Source organism: Gigantopelta aegis, chromosome 10 (assembly GCF_016097555.1).
Source record: "Gigantopelta aegis isolate Gae_Host chromosome 10, Gae_host_genome, whole genome shotgun sequence".
Classification (NCBI taxonomy): domain Eukaryota; kingdom Metazoa; phylum Mollusca; class Gastropoda; order Neomphalida; family Peltospiridae; genus Gigantopelta; species Gigantopelta aegis.
Window position 1 is genome coordinate 26,339,081 of NC_054708.1, and position 26,855 is coordinate 26,365,935.

Here is a 26,855-nt window from a genome sequence, read left to right on the forward strand (position 1 = left end):
TGTATTGATCTACATCTTAGTTTACGTATTCAAATTTTAGCGCCCTTATTTGCTTGCATGAAAAAACGATTGACGTGTGACCTCACATTTTTACTGACGTGACTCACTAATGCGTAAAAATAAACATACACATGCAGACGACACTTCGATAGATATTTTGGGCATGATCGCCATAAATTACGAAAACTACAAATGTTTTAATTGTCATACGGGTCATGTGTTTTTGACCTATTTTCGTTCCTGTGTAGAAAAACTAATTTTTAAGGTAAAATGTAACAAATAATTGGATATACTTAAAATTTCTTAGCTATTTGACTGTCTACACATCTTACTGTGAGACTTCGAACGTAAACAAACGGTAGGTGGTGTATTACTTTAAAAAGAGGTGAAATCCCAAATGACACGACTTAATAGAGACAACGACTCAACAGGGGTGAGAGTATAACACGTTTTCTGTCTATAATTTTGAATGACATCAGTCTTTGAATGACATTGCATACAAGAACAACTGCTTCCGTGTTTAGAAGGCAGAAAACTTTCAGTGTAAAATTGTTATTTATTTCACCGTGTTTGAAGAAAGAACGATTTTCAAAAAGTACCATTTGTTAAACGTTATATTTGTCCACCACTGCAAACACATAGATCTTCAAACTAAATCAGTATAAAAAAAAATTAACTTACTATTTTCAGATGAAGTCTTGATCCAGTCGATTTCTAACAGTGACAAAATCTCAAAATTATCCAAATGAATCTTCTTTCTTCTAACAATGACGAAATATCTCAAACGAATCTCCTAACAATGACGTAGTAGATGTGATCGAATAACAATCGTTTTCGGCGAGCGAATGACAATGAAACCGTATCTAGCCTTTTTATACTCTTTCGTGTCAGTCTAAGTAGGTCAGGGGCCGGTCTAAGTAGGTCAGGGCCGGGTCAGTAGGACGTTGCACACGGCATAGTAGGCCAGTCTAAGTAGGTCAGGGTCAGTCTAAGTAGGTCGGGGCCGGGTCAGTAGGACGTTGAACACGGTACAGTAGTCTGTGACGTCATCAAGGTCAAGGCCAGTCTAAGTAGGTCGAGGCACAAGGCCGTGACGTCATCAAGGTCAAGGTCACGGAAAGTAGGTCATGGCACTCAACAGGCCCCACAATTATATATTATTTTTAATACAAAATAAACTATCTTTGTCAAAGTGTTGAAATAACTGTATTATGGTTTGTACATAAATTAACCCACGTACTGACATATAAATCAGTATTTTCTTAGTTAATTGGTCTTTTCTGTCCGTGGCCTGTACCTGTGGTTCCTGATTGGCAGGTGTATATTTAGACGGTCCCCAGACACTGTGTCTAGACACACTAAAAAGACGTGCCTCTTCTATTAAGAGCACAGGGTATTGTGTGTTAACCGCACGGACATCCCTCTAATCGTAATCGATCAGCCGTCTTGCTTTATTACTGTAAGTAATTCTGTAAAACCCTTGATTAAGTAGACTTTTCCATCTAAAAATCACAAAACTGACCAATTACGTAGTTCCAAAGAAAAGAAAATTATCACTTGGGTATCGTGAGTGGTCGTTTTTGCTCGAACGCACATACCAATAGGCTTAATAATATGCTTTTTTTTTCTTTGGATTTAAAAAAAAATAAAAAATACTATAACTCCATTTCGTTCTATTGATGCAAATTGAAATATATTTAGTTAAATAGTTTATTATACTATCAAATCATTTATGTTGTTTTACAAGTCAGGTTGATGAAAGCGAAGCGCCTTGTCGTAAATTAGAGCGTTTGTTTACACTGTGCATAGAGCAGATGGACGGAGCTGACGTCACTTCGCCGCAAGCTATACCACCAGACGTCACAAAACCGAAACAAAATGGCTGCCCCCAGTTAGCATGAATAATCATGGGGTTTTTTTATTAACTCTAAACTTACGCGTTTTTCATTTGTTAAAGTGTCAGTATGTGTTGGTGGTCCGGGTATGCATCTTTCGAACACATAAATCTCTTGTTGGAGTTTACTCTACCCTTAAAGAGTGCTTTAATAGATTTGTTATAAAGTCCTGGTAGTTGTGAAATTCCCTTGATCATTCATTGTACATCCAAGATATGTATAGTTGTTTTTCATTCTTCCGAGTTTAATGTAAACTGTACTACAAATATTAGAAGGCGAGGATCCTGGGTGGGGGACTAGACGCCATCCCCCACTTATTTTAAAGTGCATGAATTTACCGCTAATATAGGCCTACAACAGTTTAAGAAGTTGCATATAGACCACCCCTTCCAAAACGGTATCAGGCTAAAACGTCACTTTACCAAAACGTCACCACTTTTTGATGGCGAAAACGGCACCAAACTTTTTTTTTCGTAGACACATAGATTTTAACTAATTTTAACTGTTAAAACTATCATGACAATAATAAGACTGGACCATTATTTCGCGTGCTACATTCCACAAACAGGTTTGTTATTGTCGTTCCATTATAATTGAAGCAGACGCCATTTGTCAACGGGGGGGGGGGGGGGGGTAAACGTAACAGCAAAACATAAAACGTCATCAATTATCGTGGGGCTTACAAAATGTTTAGGTATATAGCTCTCCACCAACCACCAAATTGGAATAAGATACGTATTCATGAAGTTTAAATTTCCAGGTCACATTATCAGCAAAACGTTGTAAATTAATTAACCAAGAAGATGAAACAACATGTGAACAGTGACTCAAAATAAATTTAATAACAAAACAAATTAAATAGGCCCCTACTTGTAGATAATTTAAACTGCTTTGTTGATAGTAACTTTTCTTCTGCTTGTCTGCACGGCATTGTTTATTATTGTTTTTGTTAGATTATATATCAATTGTTTAATTTAAATTTATACATGTGGGGTTGTGTATCTTATAAATAAATACATAACTAATGTGGGTTTTTTTTAAACTACCTGTATAACAGAGTCCCCAAATGACCGAACACAAAAAGACTTTCTATCGATCAACACAATTTCTAAGTAAGCAACAAAACACCATTTATATAATGTATATATCATTTTTAATACAACATTACACGTGACAATAATAATTAAATGTTTCTACTAAACACTACAAAGATACACAAAGACACATACAAATTAACAGACATTTAAAATTGAACAAAATAACTTAAAAATTGACAAAGACGCATAAAGATTCACAAAGACTCACAAAAATGCATAAAAATGGATAATCACATAAAAATAATGACAAAGACGCATTTTATATTTATTAATCATTCGTGGTGCCGTTTTAGCCAATGCATGGTTCCGTTTTGACCATATGTTTTGGTGCCGTTTTAGCCAATGTGAGGTGCCATTTTCGCCAACGTGTGGTGCCGTTTTACCCAAAACGGTTCCGTTTTCGCCTGGTGCCGTTTTAGCCCGCATCCTTCCAAAACAATATTGCGTCCGCGCTTGCATCTAGAATGACCAGAAACACATTGAATAACAAAGACCGATATTTAAACAAGAAAAACCTGCCTCTGTGGTGTCGTGATTAAGCCATCGGAAATAAGGCTGGTAGGTACCGGGTTCGCATCCCACCCAGAGCGAGTTTTAACGACTCAATTGATAGGTGTAAAACCACTACACCCTCTTCTCTCTCGCTATCCACTAACAACTAACTGACTATCCGGGACAGCCAACCCAGATAGCTGAAGTGTGTGCTCAGGACAGCGTGCTTGAATCTTAAATGGATATAAGCTCGAAAATAAGTTGAAATGAAAATAAAACCAGAAAAAAACCCATTACATATATGTAGGCCTAATATATAGTATCATATGTAATAGTCGTTAAAAATACTATACTAATCTAGTTGGGAACAAGGGGCGTGTATAGGAAATTGTGCAGGGGGGTTCGACTATAAGGAGCGAATGAAGTTTTTATCTGGGGTCGGGTCATGCTTCCCAGGGCCAGGAAAATATATTGGGGGAAAAAAAATCGCTTGGAGTGTTTGTCTGGGGAAGGCGGTTAGACACCAAACCTCACCCTACCGCACTCCACTCCCGCACTCGTTTCTTGGAACAGGTTACAAGAACAAACCAATCTTTTGAACCTTAACAGTGCCTCGTTTCGGCTCATCAATGCGAAACGACGGCTAAAACATGAAACAAGATGCGCTACCGTATCACGTGATTATCAATCCAATATGTCGTCAAACAAATCGTTTACGACAAAATTAAACGAATTAGAAAGAAAATTGACGCAAGAAAACCGCTCGCATGAAAATGACAGACGGACGCGAAGTTTATTAACAGGATCGCCAGGACCAAGGCGTCCCAGTAAGCTGTATAACTCATTACGACTGTTCAAAATGTTGAATAATGTCAACAAGCGTTTGGCACCAAAAATAGGATTTATAGACGTCACATTGTTTGTTGTTGTCGGTTGTAATTCGCTTTTGAGACCGATTTTTGATTAGTTATGTGATCTATTTGACCACGAGCATTTTTCGCACCAGTTTTTGCCAACTGACATTAGATCTTTTAGAAATCGATTTAACTGTTGTATTCCAGTTTGAAAAACAAAACGTCTTTTTTTTGTTGGTTTTTGTTATTGTTTTGTTTAGCCATAGTAAGCACAATGACAGTCTGTTAACTTAATGTTATGTATGTTTCCCTCATTCGGTAAGGGACCTGTTTCATTGCATAGGATTGTGCGCAGTAGTACATTTGAAAATTTCTGACATTGTTGACTTTTGCGTGTGGGAAGTAAACAAATGTCTGTCACATTCACGGAAAAGCTAGTAAAAATGAGGTTAAAATTAGCAAAAAAAAAAAGAAAAAAAAAGAAGAAGCAACACTGAAGTTGACCCACTCATAAACATGGCACATTTCATAGACTAATTTGAAAGAAAACTTAAATTTTGTCTGTCGTCAACTGTTCTACTATCTAGTTATTTAAGTCACATGATTGCACAATTCCTTCAGTTAAGAAAATAATTTGCCGTGGAAAAATAGTGTCCACAGAATTTTCCATGAAAATTTTACTGTTAGCATGTTTGCAACTGGTTTGTAAGTAAATCTGAATGATGAGTTTATTTGTTTTGTTTGCCAATATGCTGTACGATTTATTTATAGCAGTGGCAGTATTTGTTGATTGAAAGTGACATAACAGTTAACACACGGATGACACAAGCATGATCAAGAACAATGGGGTTGCAAGGAGATGACAATTTATTGTAACCTCTGTATAAAGATATAATAAAGTGAAACCAGTCTATGGTGTTGAAATGAGTGAAAACCTTTAAAACTCGACCATTCCCTAACTGGTACTTCTCGGAGGTATGTGCGGTTTTTTTAACATTATGAGAAATGTATTTCACTGTATTACAAACACCAGGATAACCAGGAACACTCAGATGTATTAAAATGGGTAGTCTAAACAATAAACTGTCATTAATGTCTTATTTTAATAATCAAAAACATATCTAATAGTGAACAATATGTGGTAGGCTTTAAAAACTAGGCCAAAGCGGTTCAGTTAAACAATTATTTCAATATTTTAACCAGTGCAATTTCTGCATGATACACTGTAGTCATAAAATATTAGCTATCTTAAAATTTAGCTAAATCCAGATAAGTGACATATTAGCAATTTTTTTTTTTTAGTGAGGTCATGATAAAAACTGAAAAAGAATACATACTTGAGCAGGCCTGGAAATATATATTTTTTTAGTGGTACTTGTCAAAATGACCTATGTCAATCAATTTGAGCCTATCAAAAATGAAACTCTGCCTGTCGACCAAATATTGCAATAATGTTACTATTATGCTGTATTAATCATGTACTATTACATATACCCATAGAACTACTATTCATGATGTAGTGAAACTCCTCTATGGTAAAGTATGGTTTTGATGGATTTGTATTCTGTTCACTGTTAAATATAGAAAAAGTAATAAAACTGGAAAATAACAAATTTCTACAATCAATTGTGGATAAAATAATGCAACACATTTATAAGCACTTAGATTGGGGGTTGGGCGTTTTGTTCATAATCAAACACGTTAACATTTCGTTGGACTGTCTGACATGCTGTAATTTCATTTGGAAATTAAATACAGTTGATACCTTTCTACAAAGCCAACTTGAAAAATTCATTTGATTATATAAACATTAAACAAATTACCGCAGAAAAACAGGCGATGAGGCCTACAATATGTCAAATTCCAATCACGTACGAAAACTGAAATAACTTTATAATAACAAAGCACCTAATAAACATATTGAATGTGTACTTCAGTTATTTAATTTTGTTTTTTTGTTTTCCTTTAATTTTGATTGCTTAATTGACATTCATCAGAACTGCAAAACACGCTAACGTACTGTTGATAAATATAGACTGACAGCTAAACTGTATCATGCACATATCACACTACCTGTCTAATTGGCCAATGTAAATCATGACCGCTACCCTTGGGACCGTGCGGTTTCCAAGGTACAACTTGACACTAGATTATTTGTCCACTGTTCAGTTTAGACAGTAAAATGTTCGTATTAAAAGATGCATTGATTATTTTAGCCATTCGGAACACATTGGATCATCAAGCATGCTCGAGCCTATTAATAGACATTGAAAAAACCATTTTGGGGCAAATGCGAAGATGTTCTAGCAACAGTTCCATAAGCACGTGCATGCTGCATGATATGGTCAGAAACAATTTTAAATATACATTTTATACTGCATCAAACTTCTTCAACACAGAAATACTTCAGTTTGTGTCGGACAATATGACCACCAATATTAAGTTTGTGCCTGTCAAAGCTTGACAAATGACAAATTTGTACCGGACAATGACCGTGACCGGCCACTTATTTCCAGATTTGTTAAGTTATAGGATCAGCTGACAAATTTTTACGTTATGCAGCTTACATATAATTTACATTTAGTAGAAAATTGCAGTAACTAACTAGTGTTGTTTACTATCCTTTTGGTTTAATCATTTAGCATATAAGTTATAACTATTGTTGTTGGTTCGTGGTTCAGCCAATCACCTATAAAACAATCGCACAAAAGTTGTTTGGAACAGACCGTTGTGCGTCTCTTTAAGTTTAACGTCGTGAAATATTAACGTCTTGTTTGGCCTTGCTAAATTTGGTAACATTTTATGCTTGCTAATATTTCCTGATCTACAGTATCCAACAATTAACAAAGGTAACTAGAACAGCTGGTCATTTCACTTGCACTGAATTGTTTCTTTGTTGTGGTCTTATTTTTCTTTGTATTATTTAAATTGTCTCATATTTCCATTGAACTTTTTTTATGCTACCTAGTCTTTTTTTTTTTTAGAATTTGCATTTGATAGAACAATTGTAGGACTAGCTCTTGGTCAACAGAAAACTGCCAAATTATTTATCCAACATCAAAAACTTCAGAAACCCAGTTATTTGTTTTAACAAAATATTAATTATTTCATGAGCTTATTTCACCAAAATTAAATTAAATAAAATTCGGCCATTTTTGTTTTTAATTCATAATTGGTGAATTTGACGAGTGCCGAAGCTAGCCCTGAGTTGTAACAATGTTTGATTTATTATATTTTAGTTGCATGAATTAGTGTGTGTTTTTTTCTTGTTTGCTAGTGAATGGCACAGTTGACTGGAATGCGTACAGTAACAACAACCACACGTTGGACTCCACCTCCCCAGACATGATGCATGATACGTCCAGGTTCCGTATCGGAAGACTTGACAGTAGGACCACTTTTTCAAAGATTTTACACGTCATTTTACACACAATAATATACAGGGAACATTTTGTCCAATATCGCGTCGCGATTTGCTACACAAGTTTCAGAGATCGCTACACAATTTTGAAACATTAGACAGTAGTTGTTGCTAATCAACTTCGGGAAAGTTATAATTTAGCTCATCTTGATTTTGCTCATGACAAAGATTGCAATTCAGTCATTAGGATCACCCCACTGTTGTCTTGATAAGGAAGGTTTATTGTGTTCATGATTAAAATTGAGGTTATGTCAATATATTATAATGCAGAGGAAGAATTTATTACATGTTAGGTCCTAAGGCTTAACATGCTCATTCAGAGCAAGCTGTTGTAGTGCATGCCTGTCATTTGCACAGGTGTCGACCCATGCCAGTCCTCCATCCGTCCAGGACAGATATTACATGTAACATTTGGCCCTAGAAATATGAATTGGTCTGTGATAACATTACAAGTAAAAAAATAAATAATCAATGATAAAAATGCCATCATAAATCAATTTTACAAAAGTATTTATAGCTGCAATGCAGATTGCCACTGAATATCAGTGACTGCAACACCTTCTAGAGGCCAGCTGCAATTATAAAATTATTTGAATATAGCACCTGTCAGTGTTTCCCCCAACAACATTTTAATGGGTACAGGGTTAAATTGTATACCGACTTTTATGGCGATTTATTTATTTTTGACAGAGTTACAGCCCTTGAACTTAGAACATACAAAAATTAGTTTTCCAGACTTTTTTTGGCAATGCCTCAAGAAATTTTGTATATAGCTTTATAATGTTCTGTTGCAGATCAAGTTTAATTTCCATGGCGATTTACAGAGTTATGGCCCCTGAACTTAGGAAATATTTTTTTTTAGCTTTACTGCTTTAGCAGTACTCAGAGAATGATTTTTCATTTTTATTTTTACCCTGAACAATGCCTGACTGAGATATATGATTTTGCAGTGCTTGGAAATCACAGTGATGGAGGAGGCACGTCGTCGCGATCCAGCTCCGCCCCGTCGTCAGGGCGACGGCGACCAGACATGCAGCTCGACTGTCACAGACTGGCACCAGAGAGGTAAGTGGACCTGCTAAAAGTCATACAGATAATGTGACCTGAAATATATACTGTGTCTAAGTTTTTCTTCAGTTAATGCTTGATACCATAACTCTGGCATAAACCATCTACAAACATTGATTTGTAATGACATTTATTGGGGTATTTATTATCCTGATTATGAGAAGTAGTGCATATAAATTTACCTTGTGTTTTTTGGTTGTAGCCAGTGTGGCAGTATGCTCTCTCTCTCTCTCTCTCTCTCTCTCTCTCTCTCTCTCTCTCTCTCTCTCTCTCTCTCTCTCTCTCTCTCTCTCTCTCTGTGTCTCTCTTTCTCTCTATGCCTATCTTTTTTTCACCAGTTTAGGAACATCTAGTGCCACCGTTACCTAATAATAATAACTCCTGATTCAAATAATGTGTTGACATCTCCCTAGACAAGCAATACTTTGCCTTTCCTTTGTAAACTGATGTTGTAAATGTTTTTGTTCAGACGGAGGACCGGCATGCAGCTTGATTGTCAGATTAGATCGCGGCCGCCTGACAGCCGAGAGATCGATCAGAAGTACGAGGAGATAATGAAACAGTCGGGAATACTCACAATAAATAAACAGGTATTCACTTATCAGGGCTGTAGTATACTAACTCTCAATATCAACTTTTCCTATAGGACAAGTGTCTCTCCATTTTTACTTGTGGCACCTAATTGTATCTGCATGTATACAAAGAGTTGTGCAATATTTATATCTCATTAGGTAGTAAAAGCTCCACTTGATTAAACAGAAAAACGTTCAAAACAATCACAATGTTAATTTCATGAGTAAATGATTGCTTTGTCATTATAATGTACTTTCAGTTTACTTGTCTTAAACTCAAATAACACTTTTTTGTGATTCATGACTATAATTGTATCTTGTGACTCATGACTTTAATTGTATCTTATGATTCATGACTTTAATTGTATCTTGTGACTCATACTTGAATTGTATCTTGTGACTCATTACTTGAATTGTATCTTGTGACTCGTTACTTGAATTGTATCTTGTGAGTCATTACTTGAATTGTATCTTGTGTGACTCATGACTTTAATTGTATCTTGTGACTCATGACTTTAATTGTATCTTGTGACTCATTACTTGAATTGTATCTTGTGACTCATTACTTTAATTGTATCTTGTGTGACTCATGACTTTAATTGTATGGTTCTTGTTTGTAGAAAATCCACACAGAAATCGGTGACCTGGAATCTCAAGGTGAACTAGGTCACGGGACCTGCGGGCAGGTCATCAAGATGAAACACAAGGGAACAGGCTATCTCATGGCAGTCAAGGTTGGTTTGACATCATCATTTTCACCTGTTATCATTGTAGGTAGCAGGATACCAAACAGCATCTGACCTGATCAAGAGTGGGACATAGCCCAGTGGTAAAGTGCTCACTTGACACATGGTCAGTCTGGGATCGATCCCCATTGATGGGCCCATTGGGTTAAATCTTGTTCCAGCCAGGACACCACAACTAGCATATCAAAGGCCGTGGTATGAGTTATCCTGTCTGTGGGATGGTGCATATAAAAGATCCCTTGCTACTGATGGAAACATGTAGCGGGGTTTACTTTCTAAGACTAGGGAAAATGTATAACAGGCTTCTGATTGTATTATGGGCCTATAGCCACTATATTGAGTAAACTGTCTGTCTGTGTGGTCTAGTGGAGTTGTTAAACAAAACACACATTTTAAACTGACGTGATCGAAGTTCGAAGAGCCCCTAACTTTAAGATACATGCAGGACTCAAAATAGTGGCCTGTGAATAGTGAAAAGCAGTCCATTTGTTTAGACCTAGCAGGTTAAATAGAAAATTCACCTGCTAAAACACAAGTCAATATTCAAAAGACAGATAGATGTATGTACGATTAGATCATGTGCTATTTAACTCGTGATTATTTTCTAATTTAATTCCATGATGCTCTAAAATATATCTAACCATGGGATCGGTGATTTAAAAATTTTACTAGCCATGATTAAAAATTCGCTAGCCCTATTTTACTTTAAGTTAATACAATTTTACTAAATAACAGTAATAATCAGATATGTCACCTAAAGGGAGAGATAGAGCTTAAAAACACTAACATTGAGGAATTGGGGTGGGGGCAGGATATTCATATTCACAAAATCGACTTGACTGCAAAATTTGATATTTTTTTTTTTTTTTCACTAGCCATCGGACATGGCAATAGCAGTTATTTACTAGCCCAACATTGAATATCACTAACCACGGGAGTGGGGCTACCATAATCTAGAAGCCCTGGTTTACTTCCTATTTCAAGCCCTGTAAGTGATAATCCATCCAATACATTTATTAGTCAACTGGGACATGATAAAAACAGGTTTTCCCATCTAGTTCTAATTTGCATTAAATGTATGGGTTTTCTTAAGCCTGACAATTTAATAGAGTATCAACTGCTGCTATGTTTGCAACTGGTGACAACACTTGTAAAGTATTCCTTCATCTGATTTGTAAATTCCTGTATTTTAATTTGAATGATCGTCAGAGTCGCAGCTACTACGGTACTTCAGACATAACAGATTGTAAAGCAGCTTTTCTGGCAGATAGGTTAAGCTGTAAATTAACGACATCAGTCAATAGGTCCCAGTTGTACTCGTCTTAACAAAATTGAACATGATATGCTATGCCATAAAATATTTTTGAAGGGATTCTGCTTGTAATATATCTTGTATTAAAGTGTATATAATTCTCAGTACCTACGTGTGATGTTTTTGTTCAGCAAATGCGACGATCTGGAAACAAGGAAGAGAACAAAAGAATAATAATGGATCTCGACGTTGTTCTGAAGAGTCACGACTGCCCGTATATCGTGCAGTGTATCGGAACATTTATCACGTCTGTGAGTAAAGTTACTTTTATTTTACATGTTGTGGTGTTTCTAGATGTGGCTGTCATTGACAACTGGCATATTAGAATAGGTGTGTTAGTTTCTGTTGTTCAGTAGTAATCTTTCTCCCATGCTGCTTTTTGGTACAAGTAGCCTGTGTGGCGACACACACACTCTCTCTCTCTATGTTGGACACCAAATATCTGTAGTTTAAAATGTGTTCAGGTGCCATAAACAGATATTCCTTTCCATTTCCCAGTGTAGTGTAATCTGTTTTTACTTGTATTACAGAGTGAAGTCTGGATCTGTATGGAATTGATGTCAACGTGTCTGGACAAACTTCTCAAGAGAACACACAAACCGATTCCCGAAAGAATTTTAGGCAAAATGGCTGTCGCTGTAAGCTTTTGAAATTTTTATTATTACTCAAAGAGCTGCTCAGCAGATATACTAGCTTGTTATGCCTGCACTACCAAATGCCAGAGAGAGCTTATACGTAGTTGTACTGTTTGTTGTTCCTGTACATGCATCCAGTTGCACTTCATTGAGGGCATCAGTAGCCTAAGGCAACATGATTTTCTTTATACTCTATCCTGACCTCTTATCCTCAGAGGTCAGGATAAGTATTAATAAAAGAGAAAACACTTGAAGTTTTCTTCTTTTCTTTATACTCTATCGTGTCCTCTGAGAATAAGTAAGAGGTCAAGATAAGTATTAATAAAAGAGAAAACACCTAAAGTTTTTTTCTTTTCTTTTTTATTACAAATAAATGATTGACTTATTAGTCCCCTACCAGTCCAACCAGATGGGACTAAAGGTTTCATCTCCCTCCTTCTGTCTGTCTCTGTCTATCCATCTGTCTGTCCCATATATAATTTTCCGGATGGTTTTTTTTCACAATGCCTTGAGATATTGAGCTCAAATTTTATGTATAGCTTTTTCCTGTATTGTTACAGATCAAATTTAACTTTCATGGCGATTTTCCACAGGGTTATGGGCCTTGCATTTAAGAATACAACACTTTGTTAGGCCTGGTAGGGGACATGTATTGCTTTAACAGTACTCTCAAAATGCTTGTTTACACTTGTGAACATTGGAAAATGTAGTTGCTAACCTACTCATATAATAGGCATTTTTTGTTTAAACAATATTTATTTATGCTAATATTAACAGATTGGATTGGTCAACACTTCTTGAACAGTTCTAACTTTAAAGGTGTTTAATTTGTTAGGGTACGCAAGTTGGCAAACTTGTGCCCAATCCTTTTGTTGTTTTCAATCAAACCCTTAAAATATTTTACTCATTTTACCTTGAAAAATCCCTGCAATCTCTGCCCTTGTTATTAATGTCTATAATAGTGTTGATATGAAGTGCTGCTATTGGCAGCAGTGAGTGTGAATTTCCTATTAACTCAGTGTAACACTGGTGTCATATACACACATATATGGGTATTTCATAATTTGATATTGTCAACTGCTATCAGTATTAGTTATGAAGGTTTTTTTAAATGTTTTTATCTTGTTCACAGATTGTGCGAGCTCTTCACTATCTGAAAGAAAACCATGGAGTCATTCATCGAGGTGGGTAAACTTTGTTTTCTTCAATACTACATACACTTAAGTTCAAAGTGCTGTGATAAAAACTTGCCATGGGTCAGGAGTATCACCGGTGGCACTTTTGTGCAGCAGAATAAAAATTATTGCTGGTGTTAAAACTTCTCAATGACAGCAAAATGAATATATCTGGTGTACATTATCTGCCAGTATTTAACAGTTGAAATATGCATACATGCAACAAAACAACATTTCAGTCAACTTTATTTGCTGCAAAAGTCACTTTAAAAAAAAATTGCACTAGGCACACTCAAAATTACTGTCGGTGAGACATTTTTTAAAATACCGTTGGTGACAAATTCAAGTTCGAGCCCAGCATCTTTAAATATTGTTTACAGTAACCTCACACCAAGGGGCAGGATGTAATATTCCTTCCTCAGAAAACTGCGTTAGATTTTTAACATGCAATAGCTGATGGTTAATTAATCAATGTGCATTAGTGATGTGATGGAACAAAACAAACTTTTGACTTTTTAAAGATATATTAGACAATATATAGCCATAATCAAAAAAATGTGCTGAGGTGTCGTTGAACAAATATTTCTTTTGTTTCCAAATATTGAATAAACAACTAATAGTAAGGGAAGAAGCTTTCCTTTCGTCTTCTTTTTTTTTTTGCTGAAGGAATAAGCTTCTAACCATGACCTAACAGTACACCCTCAAAAATAACTTCATATATTATCTCCATGAAAGGTGATGAAAATTCGCCGGCTGTTACCTATTGATGAAATCCCGGAGATTTTTCATCACCTTTTTAATAAAATTTTCCCAGGTATATAATTATAAAGAATAAATGATTCCTTACCAAACGGGAGTGGGATGTAGCCCAGTGGTAAAGCACCCACTCAATGTGCGGTCGGTCTGGGATTGATCCCTGTTGATGGGCCCATTGGGCTTTTTCTCATTCCAGCCAGTGCACCACGACTGGTATATCAAAGGTCGTGGTATGTACTACCCTGTCTGGGATGATGCATATAAAAGATCCCTTGCTGCTAATCGGAAAGAGTAGCCCATAAAGTGGCGACAGTGGGTTTCCTCTCTCAATATCTGTGTGGTCCTTAACCATATGTCTGATGCCATATAACCGTAAATAAAATGTGTTGAATGCATCGTTAAATAAAAACATTTCCTTCCTTCCTTATCGAATGTTGATATTTTACAACTTAATCTGCACATGTTGACAACTCTGTTAAAATTATATGTGTTGTAAGCTTGTCCCTGCTAAAACAATGAAATCATGTAAATTCTTTGACTTCAGTATCAACCTGATTATGTCACATGACATGACATGGCATGACATGACATGACATGACAATAATTTCTAAAGTTCTATAATTAATTTTTATGTCTTATTTCTTTTCTTAATGACATCACTGATTATGCATATTGTTTGGGTATGCAAAATATTAAGAATAGTTCAGTAATGTAGCATATCGGATCTGTATCTTCACTACCATTTCCTCCCTTGTTCAGATTTCAAGCCCTCCAACATTCTGCTTGACGAGAAGGGCATGGTGAAGCTGTGATTTCGGGATCAGGGGGAAGGAAAATAGTTTCTTAAGATTAGTTCAGTAATGTAGCATATCTTCACTACCATTTGCTCCCTTGTTCAGATATCGAGCCTTCCAATATTCTGCTTTCAGACGAGAAGGGCATGGTGAAGCTGTGTGATTTTGGGATCAGTGGGAAGGACTATAGTTTATTATGCATATTGTTTGGGAATGCGAAATGTTAATATTAAGAATAGTTCAGTAATGTTGCCTATTGATTTCCCTCTCTTCACCAATGTTTCCTCCGTTGTTCAGATATCAAGCCCTCCAACATTCTACTGGATGAGAAGGGAACGGTCAAGCTGTGTGATTTCGGGATCAGCGGGAGACTGGTCGACTCGAAAGCCAGGACGCGGACAGCAGGCTGTGCGGCGTACATGGCGGTAAGCTCGTCACACGGATAAGATGGCAGGGAAGTAAATAATAATACAATGGGCACCATACTAACATAAATGCCAAAAACCACAACTAGAAAACAGGAATTTTCCAAGGTAGATCACATATGTAGTAATGACATACATCCCTTTGTGCTTCGAAAGTATCAGAAAGAGTTGATGTCCACCTAAATTGGCAAATAATGTTACAGTTTTGGAGGAGGCCCCCCCCCCCCCCCCCCCCCCCCCCCCCCAGATTTGGCTTTTCATAGCTGTCAGGAAATCACTTCACCCTGGCCTTGAATTCATACATTGTTTATAAAAATAACTTGTGGAAAGTAAGATCTCATTCAACACAATTGTGGACTATAAAGGCAGGCGCAATTTCTGTCAAAGATGATCCAATTTCTTACTTATTTTCAATCATATAAAATATTTTCTTAAAAAATGGGATACATTTAACCTTCTGATTGCTACAGGCGAGGTATCTCACCCAACGTCGTGCAAGCCAACACACTGTATACTACATACAGTACATTCACTCATTCGTATTTCCTGCCGTTTTGCACACAGCACTGATCGGAAATAATAATAGAACAACACTGTTCAAGACTAATCTTGATAATGACCATTTTAGTTTTTTGTTTTTTAATGAGAAATACCTGAACATTTTGAGTTGAAAAAGTGGTTTTCAATGAGTATTTTTGCAACAATGGCAGAAAGTAATAATTTTTAAAAATTGATAGCTGATTGTGACAGCTAATTTGATAATAAATTTATAAAAATTTACAAATTACAAATGCACTGGGTGCAATAATAATTGTACAGTAACCAATATATTTGATAAAGGCCTATGGCTGAAGCATCAAGGAAGATGGTTGACTTTATTTATTTGCAGTATTTTTATCCATGTGGTTATCATTTATAACTTGTAAATATTTGTTGTCCATTTGTTAAACATTACTTCTTCTATATATCTTTTTTCATTTTGGGTTGTCTCCCTTAGAATCAATTCACCAATATGGTTTTGCCTTCAGTAAATTATATACTCCTGGAAAAAAAGAAGACAATAATTTTATTAGTTATATTGACATATATATATATACACACACATGAATACACATCAGATTTGTATATTTTTTTCTTCTTTTAAGATATTAATAGTCATGAGCTTTAGCAAGTGACAGTGAAATTATTTAACGAGGGACATAAACATGATACGAGTAGCGAGTTTACTATCCTATTTATTACCTATAATCTATTTTAATTTATATAATTGTTGACGTTTCAGTAAAGTTGTAGTGTGCCAATTAATGACATTAAACTTTTACATCCCACTTGTCTTTCTAATGGGACATAGCACTTTGATATGTAACAAGATATTTGTTTCCGAGTGTCACTCGTATGATTTGTCAGTATCTAACACCGTGTGTGATATAATACTGAATTATTTGTCTTCTTTTATTGCAGCCTGAGCGAATTGATCCACCGGACCCATTGTGTCCAGACTATGACATCCGAGCTGACGTCTGGAGTTTAGGAATCTCACTGGTATGTTCCTATTTAGCTGCTCTTATTTTACTTCAGTCCTGTTGTTGATGCTTCAGGGCTGGATGTAGCCCAGTGGTAAAGCGTTCGCTTGATGCGCTGTCGGTCTGGGATCGATCCCCGTCTGTGGGCCCATTGGGCTATTTCTCGCTCCAGCCAGTGAACCACGACTGGTATAATATAAAGGCCTGGTATGTGTTATCCTGTCTGGGATGGTGCATATAAAAGATCCCTTGCTGCTAATTGAAAAGAGTAGCTCATGAAGTGGCGACAACATGTGTCCTCTCTCAATATATGTGTGGTCCTTAACCATATATCCAACACCATATAACCATAAATAAAATGTGTTGAGTGTGTCGTTAAATAAAACATTTCTTCTTCCTTGTCAATGCTTCATGACTGGTAGTTAATATGGTGTGATCTGTACTGTCCTGCCTGTTGAAAAGTATATAAAAAGTTTGTTTTGTTTAACAACACTATAAGAACTCATTGATTTATTAATCAGTGGCTATTGGTGTAATTTTGTCGTCACAATATAGGTAGGTAAAGATGAAGCAGACCCACTAGCTATAAATTAATCACTGTGGTATCTCTTTCCCACATCCGCCCATGGAAACTTCTGGAATAGTGTGTACTATATTTGTTGTGTCTCTTACCCCACATTCCCCCATGCAGGCTTTCTGCCAGAGGGTAAAACAGGTATGGTGCCATACCTAAATATTTTTGCAAATTTCTTAACCTTTTGATAAAATGGATTACTCTTATCATTGCTGTATGGTATTCTTAACCCTAACCTTATATTGAACACATTTTCATTCTGGGGGAGGCCCCTCCCCGATACCCGCCCAATAACCTGTTGACAGGTTAAATTCAATTCCATAACACCATACCCAAAAATTTCTTTCTGGCAGGATCTATTCTAGAATAGTGTGTACTATATATGTTCTCTCTCTTACCCCAATGCCCCCATGGGATCTATTTTTGAATAGCGTGTACTATATATGTTCTCTCTCTTACCCCAATGCCCCCATGGGATCTATTTTTGAATAGCGTGTACTATATATGTTGGATATCTTATAACTATGAACATTTTCCTTGTGCTAGGTTGAGCTGGCCTCAGGTGAGTTTCCGTACAAAGACTGTAAAACCGACTTTGAAGTGCTGACCAAAGTGTTACAAGAAGACCCACCACTGCTACCACCTGGCGAAGACTTTTCACACGAGTTCTGTTCCTTTGTTAGAGATTGGTAAATAGTTTACTATTTATATGCTGTTTTGGTTTCACACAATCTGTTATTTATTTTTATGTTATTATTATTACCGTATTTGACTGGAAATAAGCCCAGGGGGCCAAGACAACTCATTGTGAGCTTAGCATGGGGTGGGCTTATTCCCAGACAAGGGGCCAGTTTTGTTGATTTTTTTTTAAATAATAATAATTAAAATAAATAACAATACTTAAATGAACTAGGAAGAAAACAAAAAACGTTCAATAGCACATCTATTAATTAGTGTTCCATTTGTTATTAATAAATAATAATTGTTTATTAATTAAATTGTGTTTTTTTTTACTAGTATCTAATTATCAGAAACACACCTTCTATGTTACAATTACTTACCAGTGCTGTTTAGTTACATCCAAAATTTAATACTGAGAAGACTTAAAACAACAGCAATTAACAACAAACTCAATAGCGTATACACACGTTTCTGACACAGACAGTCAGCTTACACTACAAAGAATTATCAATGTAAGGTCATTGTTCTTAGCCAATCAGAATACGGTATTTGCTTAATTAGCATTAACTGCGGACCCAGTGTGGTGGTAAAAATAGACATTGGTTTTCAGTTCATACTTGGGCTTGGATACTTCAGAGAAATACTGCAGGCATGAAATTGAAAACAATGTTACACACTGTTATTGTTAGCCTGCTAAATCTCACTGGTGGTAAAATATTGTGTTAAATTTGTGTTTAATTATCTGCAGGAGGTATGACCTTTTAAATGAACTTTGAGCAAACTTGCAATTTCGTGTTATTTATAAGGTGACGAAGTTGGGGGTGGGCTTATTTACGAATGAGGGCCTAATTTCTTAAATGCTATCAAAACGGAGGGGGGCTTATTCAAAGACATGGGCTTATTTCCGGTCAAATACAGTATGTATGTTGGTTTTTTTGGTTTCACGCCAACTATTCAGAAAGCAACGTAAAGACTTATAGGTAGCAGACTACAGTTATTTATGATTCTTTGGCTATCAGTGTTACTTCTTATTCCACGGTGCGGGACGCAGCCCAGTGGTAAAGCGTTTGCCTGATGCGCGGTCAGTCTGGGATCGATCCCGTTGTGAACTCACTGGGCTATTTCTTGTTCCAGCCAGTGCACCACGACTGGTATATCAAAGGCCATGGTATGTGCTATCCTGTCGGTGGGATGGTGCATATATAAGATCCCTTGCTACTAATGGAAAAATGTAGCAGGTTTCCTCTCTTAAGACTGTCAAAATAACCAAATGTTTGACATCCAATAGACGATGATTAATAAATCAATGTCCTCTAGTGGTGTAGTTAAACAAAACAAATCTTATTTCAAATAATTAGCCTTGAAACATAGATCTTTGGAAAACCAACAAGTGAAGTGATTGTAGACTGCTACCACAAGTGTAAGACTAATTTTTCATTTTGCTTGACGTTAAGTTTTTGGTATTAGCTTTGTTTCTTGCAAGTCCTAAATCACTGAAATAGTTGTACACAAGAATATTTATCTCAATGTATGTTTTAAAAAACCCCTAAGAAATTAAATAGCATTAATTTATATCAACAATTTTACATCACAGCCCCCTCCCCTTTCACACAGGTATTTTGAAAAATAAAGATCAAGTGTTTATAATTTTGCATATTTTGTTTTGCAGTTTAACGAAAGATTACAAGAAGAGACCAAAGTATAAAAAGTTATTGGTGAGTGTGGAACATTTGCAAGCAACTTCATTATTTTAAGCAGTAGAGTTTGCACCCTTCTTCTTCAGTATTCGATTGGTTGTATTATATCCGTTGTCCCACGAGAGTCGCAAAAAGGGCTGTCAGGCGTGGATCTTTTGCAGAGCCCCACATCTTGGCATCCATCGTAGTACTCACAGGACAGATGTGTTGCCTCTCTCTCTGTTATAGAGTGGACAGGACTGCAGGAAGTGTTGTGGTGTTTGGTCATCAAAGAGAGCCGAGGGGTGAATACCAATCTTTTTAAGATGTCCTTTCAGTCCGCAGTGACCTGTGCACCGAATTTGCAGTGTATCATAGGCTCAATCCCGTTCATGGTTTCCATTGGGTTAGTGTTCGTTCTATCCAGTTCTCCATTACTCATATTCCTTTCATTTTTTTTTCATATCAACTTATTTTCGTGCTTATATCCAATTAAGGTTCAAACACGCTGTCCTGGGCACACACCTCAGCTATCTGGGTTAGTTGTTAATTGTTAGTGATTAGTGAGAGAGAAGAGGGTGTAGTGGCCTTACAACCTACCCATTGAGTTGTTAAAACTCGCTCTGGGTGGGAGCCGGTACCAGGCTGCGAACCCTGTACCTATTAGTCTTATGTCTGATGGCTTAACCATGATGTCACCGAAGCTGGTTACTCATATGCCAAAATCTGTGGTATGTGCATATAAAGGACAACTTGTGGCTAATAGAGTTTATCATTGGATTTGTTTGGGTGTTTTTTTGTGGGTTTTTTTTTGTGGGGGGGGGGGGGGGTAAGTAATTGCCTTCCACATTGGTGTTGTTGTTTTTCATGTCCCAAACAGTGTCCCGATGACTTATATATCAGACACTATGATATGTACTGTAAGTGGGAAAGTGAACACCCAGAGGAGATTTAAAAAAAAAGAAAGAAGAAAAAAAAAGATTAAAAAAGATTAATTATGAATTTTACATGATGAGTATATTAACTTTATGATAGTGGGATTATATTAATTTTCGATTTGGTTTATTTGTCGTATTTGATGTACATCTGATTATGTAACAATTATATTCATTTTCAGGAGCACACATTCATCAAGAGGTATGAGAAAGAGTCAGTAGATGTTGGTATGTGGTATACAGCCATTTCCAAAACCATCGAGGTGAAGGCATCTTGACAGCCGATAGGTATGTATGTCTCAATTGAGTACTTGGTGGTCAAATAGAAGGTTGTCGTTTACATTTTAAAAATTGAAGTTGATAAATAGAGAATATTTCATGTTTTTTGTCAAATATGATTTGTATCTCATCGAATAAAGTTTGCAATCATATGTCACGAGTCGCGCTTCCGCGACGAGTGTGATATGATTGCAAACTTCACGAAATGAGATATTTGACAAAAAACATGAAATTTTCTGTTTTTATATTCTATTTATTACATAACTTTTGGCAATTTACCTTTTTTTTAAAATGCCATCAGCAAAATAGTTCCAGCTTTCTTACAGTGAAGATAACACTTTCTACAGTGATGATAACACATTTTAGAATGAAAATTTCACTATACCACTCTAAAATGTGTTATCATCACTGAGTGACTGATAACACTTTTATTTCACTGATATTTTAAGATATTTAACTAAATGTTATATGATAAAAACTTTCCTTATGAGCATCAGGGTAAAATATAAAAACCAAGTTTTAAATTAAAATGACAAAACTATTAAAGGCATGAAATGACCACGGTACGTGTGTGTGAGTTTAGGATTTTGGAAGAAGAAAAGTAAAGTTTGTTTTATTTAACGACGCCACTAGAGCACATTGATTTTTTATCTTATCATCGGCTATTGGACGTCAGACATATGGTCATTCTGACACTGTTTTTTTAGAGGAAACCTGCTTCGCCACATATGCTACTCTTTTACGACAGGCAGCAAGGGATCTTTTATTTGCCCTTCCCACAGGCAGGATAGCACAAACCATGGCCTTTGTTGAACCAGTTATGGATCACTGGTTCGTGTAAGCCTTGCGGAGCACACACTCAGGATTTGGAGTCGGTATCTGGATTAAAAATCCCATGCCTCGACTGGGATCTGAACCCAGTACCTACCAGCCTGTAGACGGATGGCCTAACCACGACGCCACCGAGGCCGGTTTAGGAAGAAGAAATGCAAATATTAAAATAAATGTAGTTGTCTTTTTATTTAAAATGATTCAGTTTCAAACCCATTAGTTTTCACAGGCATGGCTTGAAAGAATTGCTAATTTAATTAAAATGTCAATAAATGGTAAAGAAACCTGTAATGATAAAAAATATTTTATTCTGCCTATAAAGAAGGGTCAACAACTTTAAAGTGGTGTAACGTAAATGGAATATTAGTTAAATAACCACAGGAAAGTAGTAATATGATTTAATTTTTAAAAATAATATGTATAAATATATAGAGGATTCGTCATGAGTATTTTTTAATATGGGAAATATCAACCGAGGCTTCGTTAATCTGTATTTGTCGAGGCTCTGCCAAGACAAATACAGATTAACAGGCCGAGGTTGATATTTCCCATATTAGAAAATACTCGTGACGAATTCTATTTATCATATTACTGTCAGTTTGATTTATTTTCCACTTAAATGATTAATAAACAAAACCCCAACGCTCGGACGTAACAATCTGTTATGACGTATGAATACATGTACATGTCAATCACTCAGCTGATAATCGGTTTGTCAATACACCTTGAAGGTTATCTATGCTTTCTGAAACTAGGTTAAAAGCGGAAACAAAGATTGTAGCTATTTAAACAATTTAATACTAATTTAACAGTTTTATATATAAACAATGAAATTATAATAAAATAATTGACAATAGCCAAATTTTTCGAAATAACTTTTCGTGGCATTTTGCTGAGTACTACGTCATTGTCAGACATAGGCCTATCTATGTCACTGACCTATTTAAGGGCTTCATCAAGTTCAGTCTGAGTCTGAATCACTGTCGAAAATGATTCTTCGTCGTTTTAGGGGAACAACAGGACTTTTAGGCTGAGCCACATTATTACGATGTTGCCCCCACTGACATTGCCTCCAAACATGGTGTTCACACCACCGTAAATATTGATGATCTTTGATTGTTTAGAATTTTAAGTGTTGTCGGATTTCCTTCGAAGACAAACACGTGGGAACCAAACTTGAGTATTCACCAGAGGTAGATGGCGCTGACAGAATGTGCGACAGTTCTTTGTGTTGGTCGTGATTTATATGGCAGTATGCATTAACTGAATGGATATTTTTGTGTCCTGTTATCTGCATGATTTGATGAGCAGGAACGTGATTGTCGTTCAGTTTTTGGACCACATATTTGCGTGCAGAGTGGTTCGTCAGGCGTTTAGTGGTACAAATATTACCACTCGAACACATGTTTTTCATCAGTCCAGCAAGTTTATTTCTACCAATGCATTGCCTGAGGAACCACTGTTCTCCTGCTTTCGGCATACCGAGTGTGTGTGTAGCAATGTAGAATGGGTCGTCAGCTTCACAGAAGTTTCGCGGTCGTTTTGAAGAATAAAACTTGAAAACTTCAACGGGACATCGAAGGGGATTTTGTGTGTTTGCCCACATTTTTGGAATAACGTCTCTGCAATCGTGGAGATTTTCGCCAGGGCGGTTTTTTTCCTGCCTCATGGACACCTGTAAATATTCGTGACCATGATCATCATGCAAAATTGAAACATCACCCCAACGCATGTTATAGTTATCGTTCACTCCCCGGAGGCCAAAATGGATAGCATTGAAAAGCCAGAGACAGTTTATTACACTCATAGGCTTGTTAATACCAATGACACCATTTTCCCACAATTGTTCAATCTCGTTGTCATTAAGTGGGTCGGCACGCAGAGACAGACTGCCCAGTCCGGATTTCTTCAATTAAATTTTTCGGGATTTTAGGACCTCTCTGGACTGAAAATTCAATAGATGATGTTATTGAAAATCCATATCGCCTACGTTTCAGTGTTCTTTCGATACTGCTTTGGAAAGAGGTAAGACTTAGGTTCGTAATGTCCCCCGGTTTCTTTTCGTACACTGATGTAAAACTTGCACAGAATTACATCGAGTTCTTTGGGGGGCATTTCATGTATTGGTCTGGACTCCTTGATTGATTGTAGATAGTTTTCAAAAATGCGCATGTCGTATAGAGTTTTTTTGGCAGTATTCTTATTTTCATTTTCTGTAATGACATTACCAATCATTGTATCATCTACTTCTACAAATCTACGAGTTTTGTTTTTGGGCCTACCGGATTGTGGCGTCTGCTTCGATGTCCGTGGATCTACCCTATCCCCTGTTTGCACTAACTGTAAACATTCTGGTGACAATTCAGCTTGATAACTGGACCCGTCAATCATAACTATATAATTACCGGAAGGTAGAGTTGATTTGATTGTAGCACTTTCTTTTTTATTGATAGTAACGCTATCTCCGACTTCAAAAGACGCCATGTTTGTTTGCATAATAATGTAATTTGCATACTTATGTTCTAAATATTTGCATATTTATGTCTCAAAATATGTGATTTATGTAATGGGCGTGCCCAATGCTATTCCTTAGTAGTGATATGATAAATTTATCCTATAACTTACCCATGATATCCACGTCATAAATCCATGTGATAATTTACTTTATTAACCTGGTTAATAATGGAATGCAAATTTGCAAGGTCTCTAGGTAATGTGTTGCTATGGATGGGTCATTTGCTTACAAGCCGACAAAACTGTGTACCTGAGTGTAATGTTTTCAAAGATTTGTTTAAAATGCGTGACATCAAACTAATCTGTGCTAATCGTGATGACGTCATATTATCGATGGCGGCGACTTTAGTACTGTGATTAACTAAAAAAATTAATTAAAATGTTATTTTAGAAGTGTTATAGGATAAATGGAATTCGCTACTCTTGCTTTTTAATATGTAAAATATCAACCTTGTCTAGTTAATCAGTATTTGTCTCGGCAGAGCCTCGACAAATATCAATTAACATAGACTTGGTTGATATTTTTCATATTAAAAAATATTCGTGATGAATCCTCTCTCTCTCTCTCTCTCTATCTATCTATCTATCTATCTATCTATATATTTTATTTATTTATTTTCCAGACTTCATTGGATGAAGATGATAGTTGTATATCAAACCTCAAACACTGGTTGGACTGTCAATGTGCCGGGAAAAAAAAAAGAGAAGAGAAGACTACATTACCAAGGGAAGTAACTGCTGTGCTGACTTTGGTTCCCCCAATAGGTTCCATCGATTTGCATTGTTTCTGCTTCTGACACATGCGGCAGCCATGGCAGATTGTCTGGAACTGTCCTCCAGTGTTTGTTTTCGTCCTGTTTGCTGGGTCGACCATCTCATTGTTTCCGCTAGTCCTAGACCCGTAATCGGATGAGACCTCAGGATGCGTCCAGTTTTTAGTCCTTGCTGCATCATTGCTGCCTGTTCCTGTGCTTATATGTTTTACTGAGCAGGGTTTCTGGATGTTTGCACAGTTTTGTTCTGTACGAGATTGTTGACCGTTTCAAGTCTCCATACTATTACTGCAGAGCTCTTCCCATCCACTCACTGGTAGGGTTCGACTAATGGGCATTTAAGTTTCCAACCAGTAATTAAAAGTTCTGCCCAGCACTTTTGCTGCTGTTCATGCTGCCAACTATAATAATATTCCAGTGTGTAAACAACCCACCACCCCCCACAAAAAAACCCCCAAAAACAAAAATTGTTTTAAAAATAAATAAATAAAGTATGGCCTGGTAATTCCACCACTCCAAATTTCTAACAGATTCGAGAACTGGACAAGGTTTTTGAGTGCCTCTATAATTTCAGAATTGTTAATTGCCGAGTATATGATAGATGCATCCTCTGTTTTGTCTTTGAATAGGTCAAAATTAATGGATGCATTCACAATTCTAATACAAATTACCTGTTGAGATTTCCCAAATGTTTACCCAGTGTTTAGTCCCATTACCTGGTGAGATTGCTGTTTGTGTATCCAGTTTGTGTTCTGTCACTGGGAAAAATGTGTGTGCGCCATCTGTCTTGTTAATGTTGAGATGACAGTTTGTCAATGTCACTAGGTGAGATGTGTCCACGGTATGTCATTTTTTTAAATGTCGGTGGTAGCAGTTAATTAATGTCTCTGGATGAGGTGTTTGTGCTGTCTATAGCAGTTAATTAATGTCACTGGATGAGGAGTGTTATATTGTCTGTCGTGTCATCTAATGTCACTGGATGAGAGGTGTTTGTGCTGTCTATAGCAGTTAATTAATGTCATTGGTTGAAAGGTGTTTGGGCTGTCATGTTATTTAATGTCACTCAGTGAGAGGTGTTTGTGCTGACTAGCATTTGATGTTGCTGGATGAAAGTTGTTTGTGCCGTCTATAGCAATTAATTAATATCACTGGTTGAAAGGTGTTTGGGCTGTCAGTCATGTTAGTTAATGTCACTTGATGAGAGGTGTTTCAGCTGTCTGTAGTAGTTAATGTCACTGGATGAGAGGTGTTTAGGCTGTCTGTAGTAGTTAATGTCACTGGATGAGAGGTGCTTGGGCTGTCTGTAGCAGTTAATTAATGTCAATGGATGAGGAGTGTTATGTGGTCTGTCATGTCATTTAATGTCACTGGATGAGAGGTGTTTGCAATGTCTGCAGTAGTTAATTAATGTCACTGAATGAGAGGTTTTTGGGCTGTCTGTAGCAGTGGTTAATGTTGAGGTTGCTGTTTATTAATGTCACTGGTTGAGATGTCCACAGTACGAAGTGTTAATGTGAAGATTGCAGTTATTAATGTCACTGGTGAAGATGTGCACAGTATGTCATGTTAATGTTGAGATTAAAGTTATTAATGTCACTGCATGAGATGTCTACAAAATGAAATATTGATGTTGAGGTTACAGTTCTTGGAAGAGAGAGGTACCTGCTGTTTATTGATGTCACTGGGTGACATGTCCTCAATATGTCATGTTACTGTTGACAGGCCATAGGATTTCAAATTTCACGGGAAACATTTTTTTCAGTTCTGTGCTTTGTGATCATGGGAATTCATCAGAAACTGTTTTAAAAAAAATAATTATATATATAT

The 26,855-nt window shown here is 36.5% G+C and overlaps 1 protein-coding gene across 3 annotated transcripts; it reads left to right on the forward strand.

The window, feature by feature from the left end:
* The first annotated feature begins 4,178 nt into the window (after positions 1 to 4,178).
* Positions 4,179 to 25,519, forward strand: LOC121383132 (dual specificity mitogen-activated protein kinase kinase 7-like). 3 transcript variants are annotated; one of them, XM_041512938.1, is made up of 14 exons: positions 4,179 to 4,311; positions 7,616 to 7,726; positions 8,710 to 8,824; positions 9,297 to 9,417; positions 10,020 to 10,133; positions 11,589 to 11,708; positions 11,988 to 12,095; positions 13,225 to 13,276; positions 15,115 to 15,242; positions 16,704 to 16,784; positions 17,886 to 18,028; positions 19,690 to 19,735; positions 20,814 to 20,919; positions 24,879 to 25,519. In XM_041512938.1, the coding sequence occupies exons 1-13, from the start codon at positions 4,179 to 4,181 to the stop codon at positions 20,907 to 20,909; spliced, it is 1,368 nt and encodes a 455-aa protein (XP_041368872.1). In that variant the 3' UTR covers positions 20,910 to 20,919; positions 24,879 to 25,519. The 3 variants fall into 3 exon arrangements, with proteins under 3 accessions (XP_041368872.1, XP_041368873.1, XP_041368874.1); XM_041512940.1 differs by lacking the exon at positions 4,179 to 4,311 and adding an exon at positions 4,323 to 6,682; XM_041512939.1 differs by lacking the exon at positions 7,616 to 7,726.
* Positions 25,520 to 26,855: the final 1,336 nt, after the last annotated feature.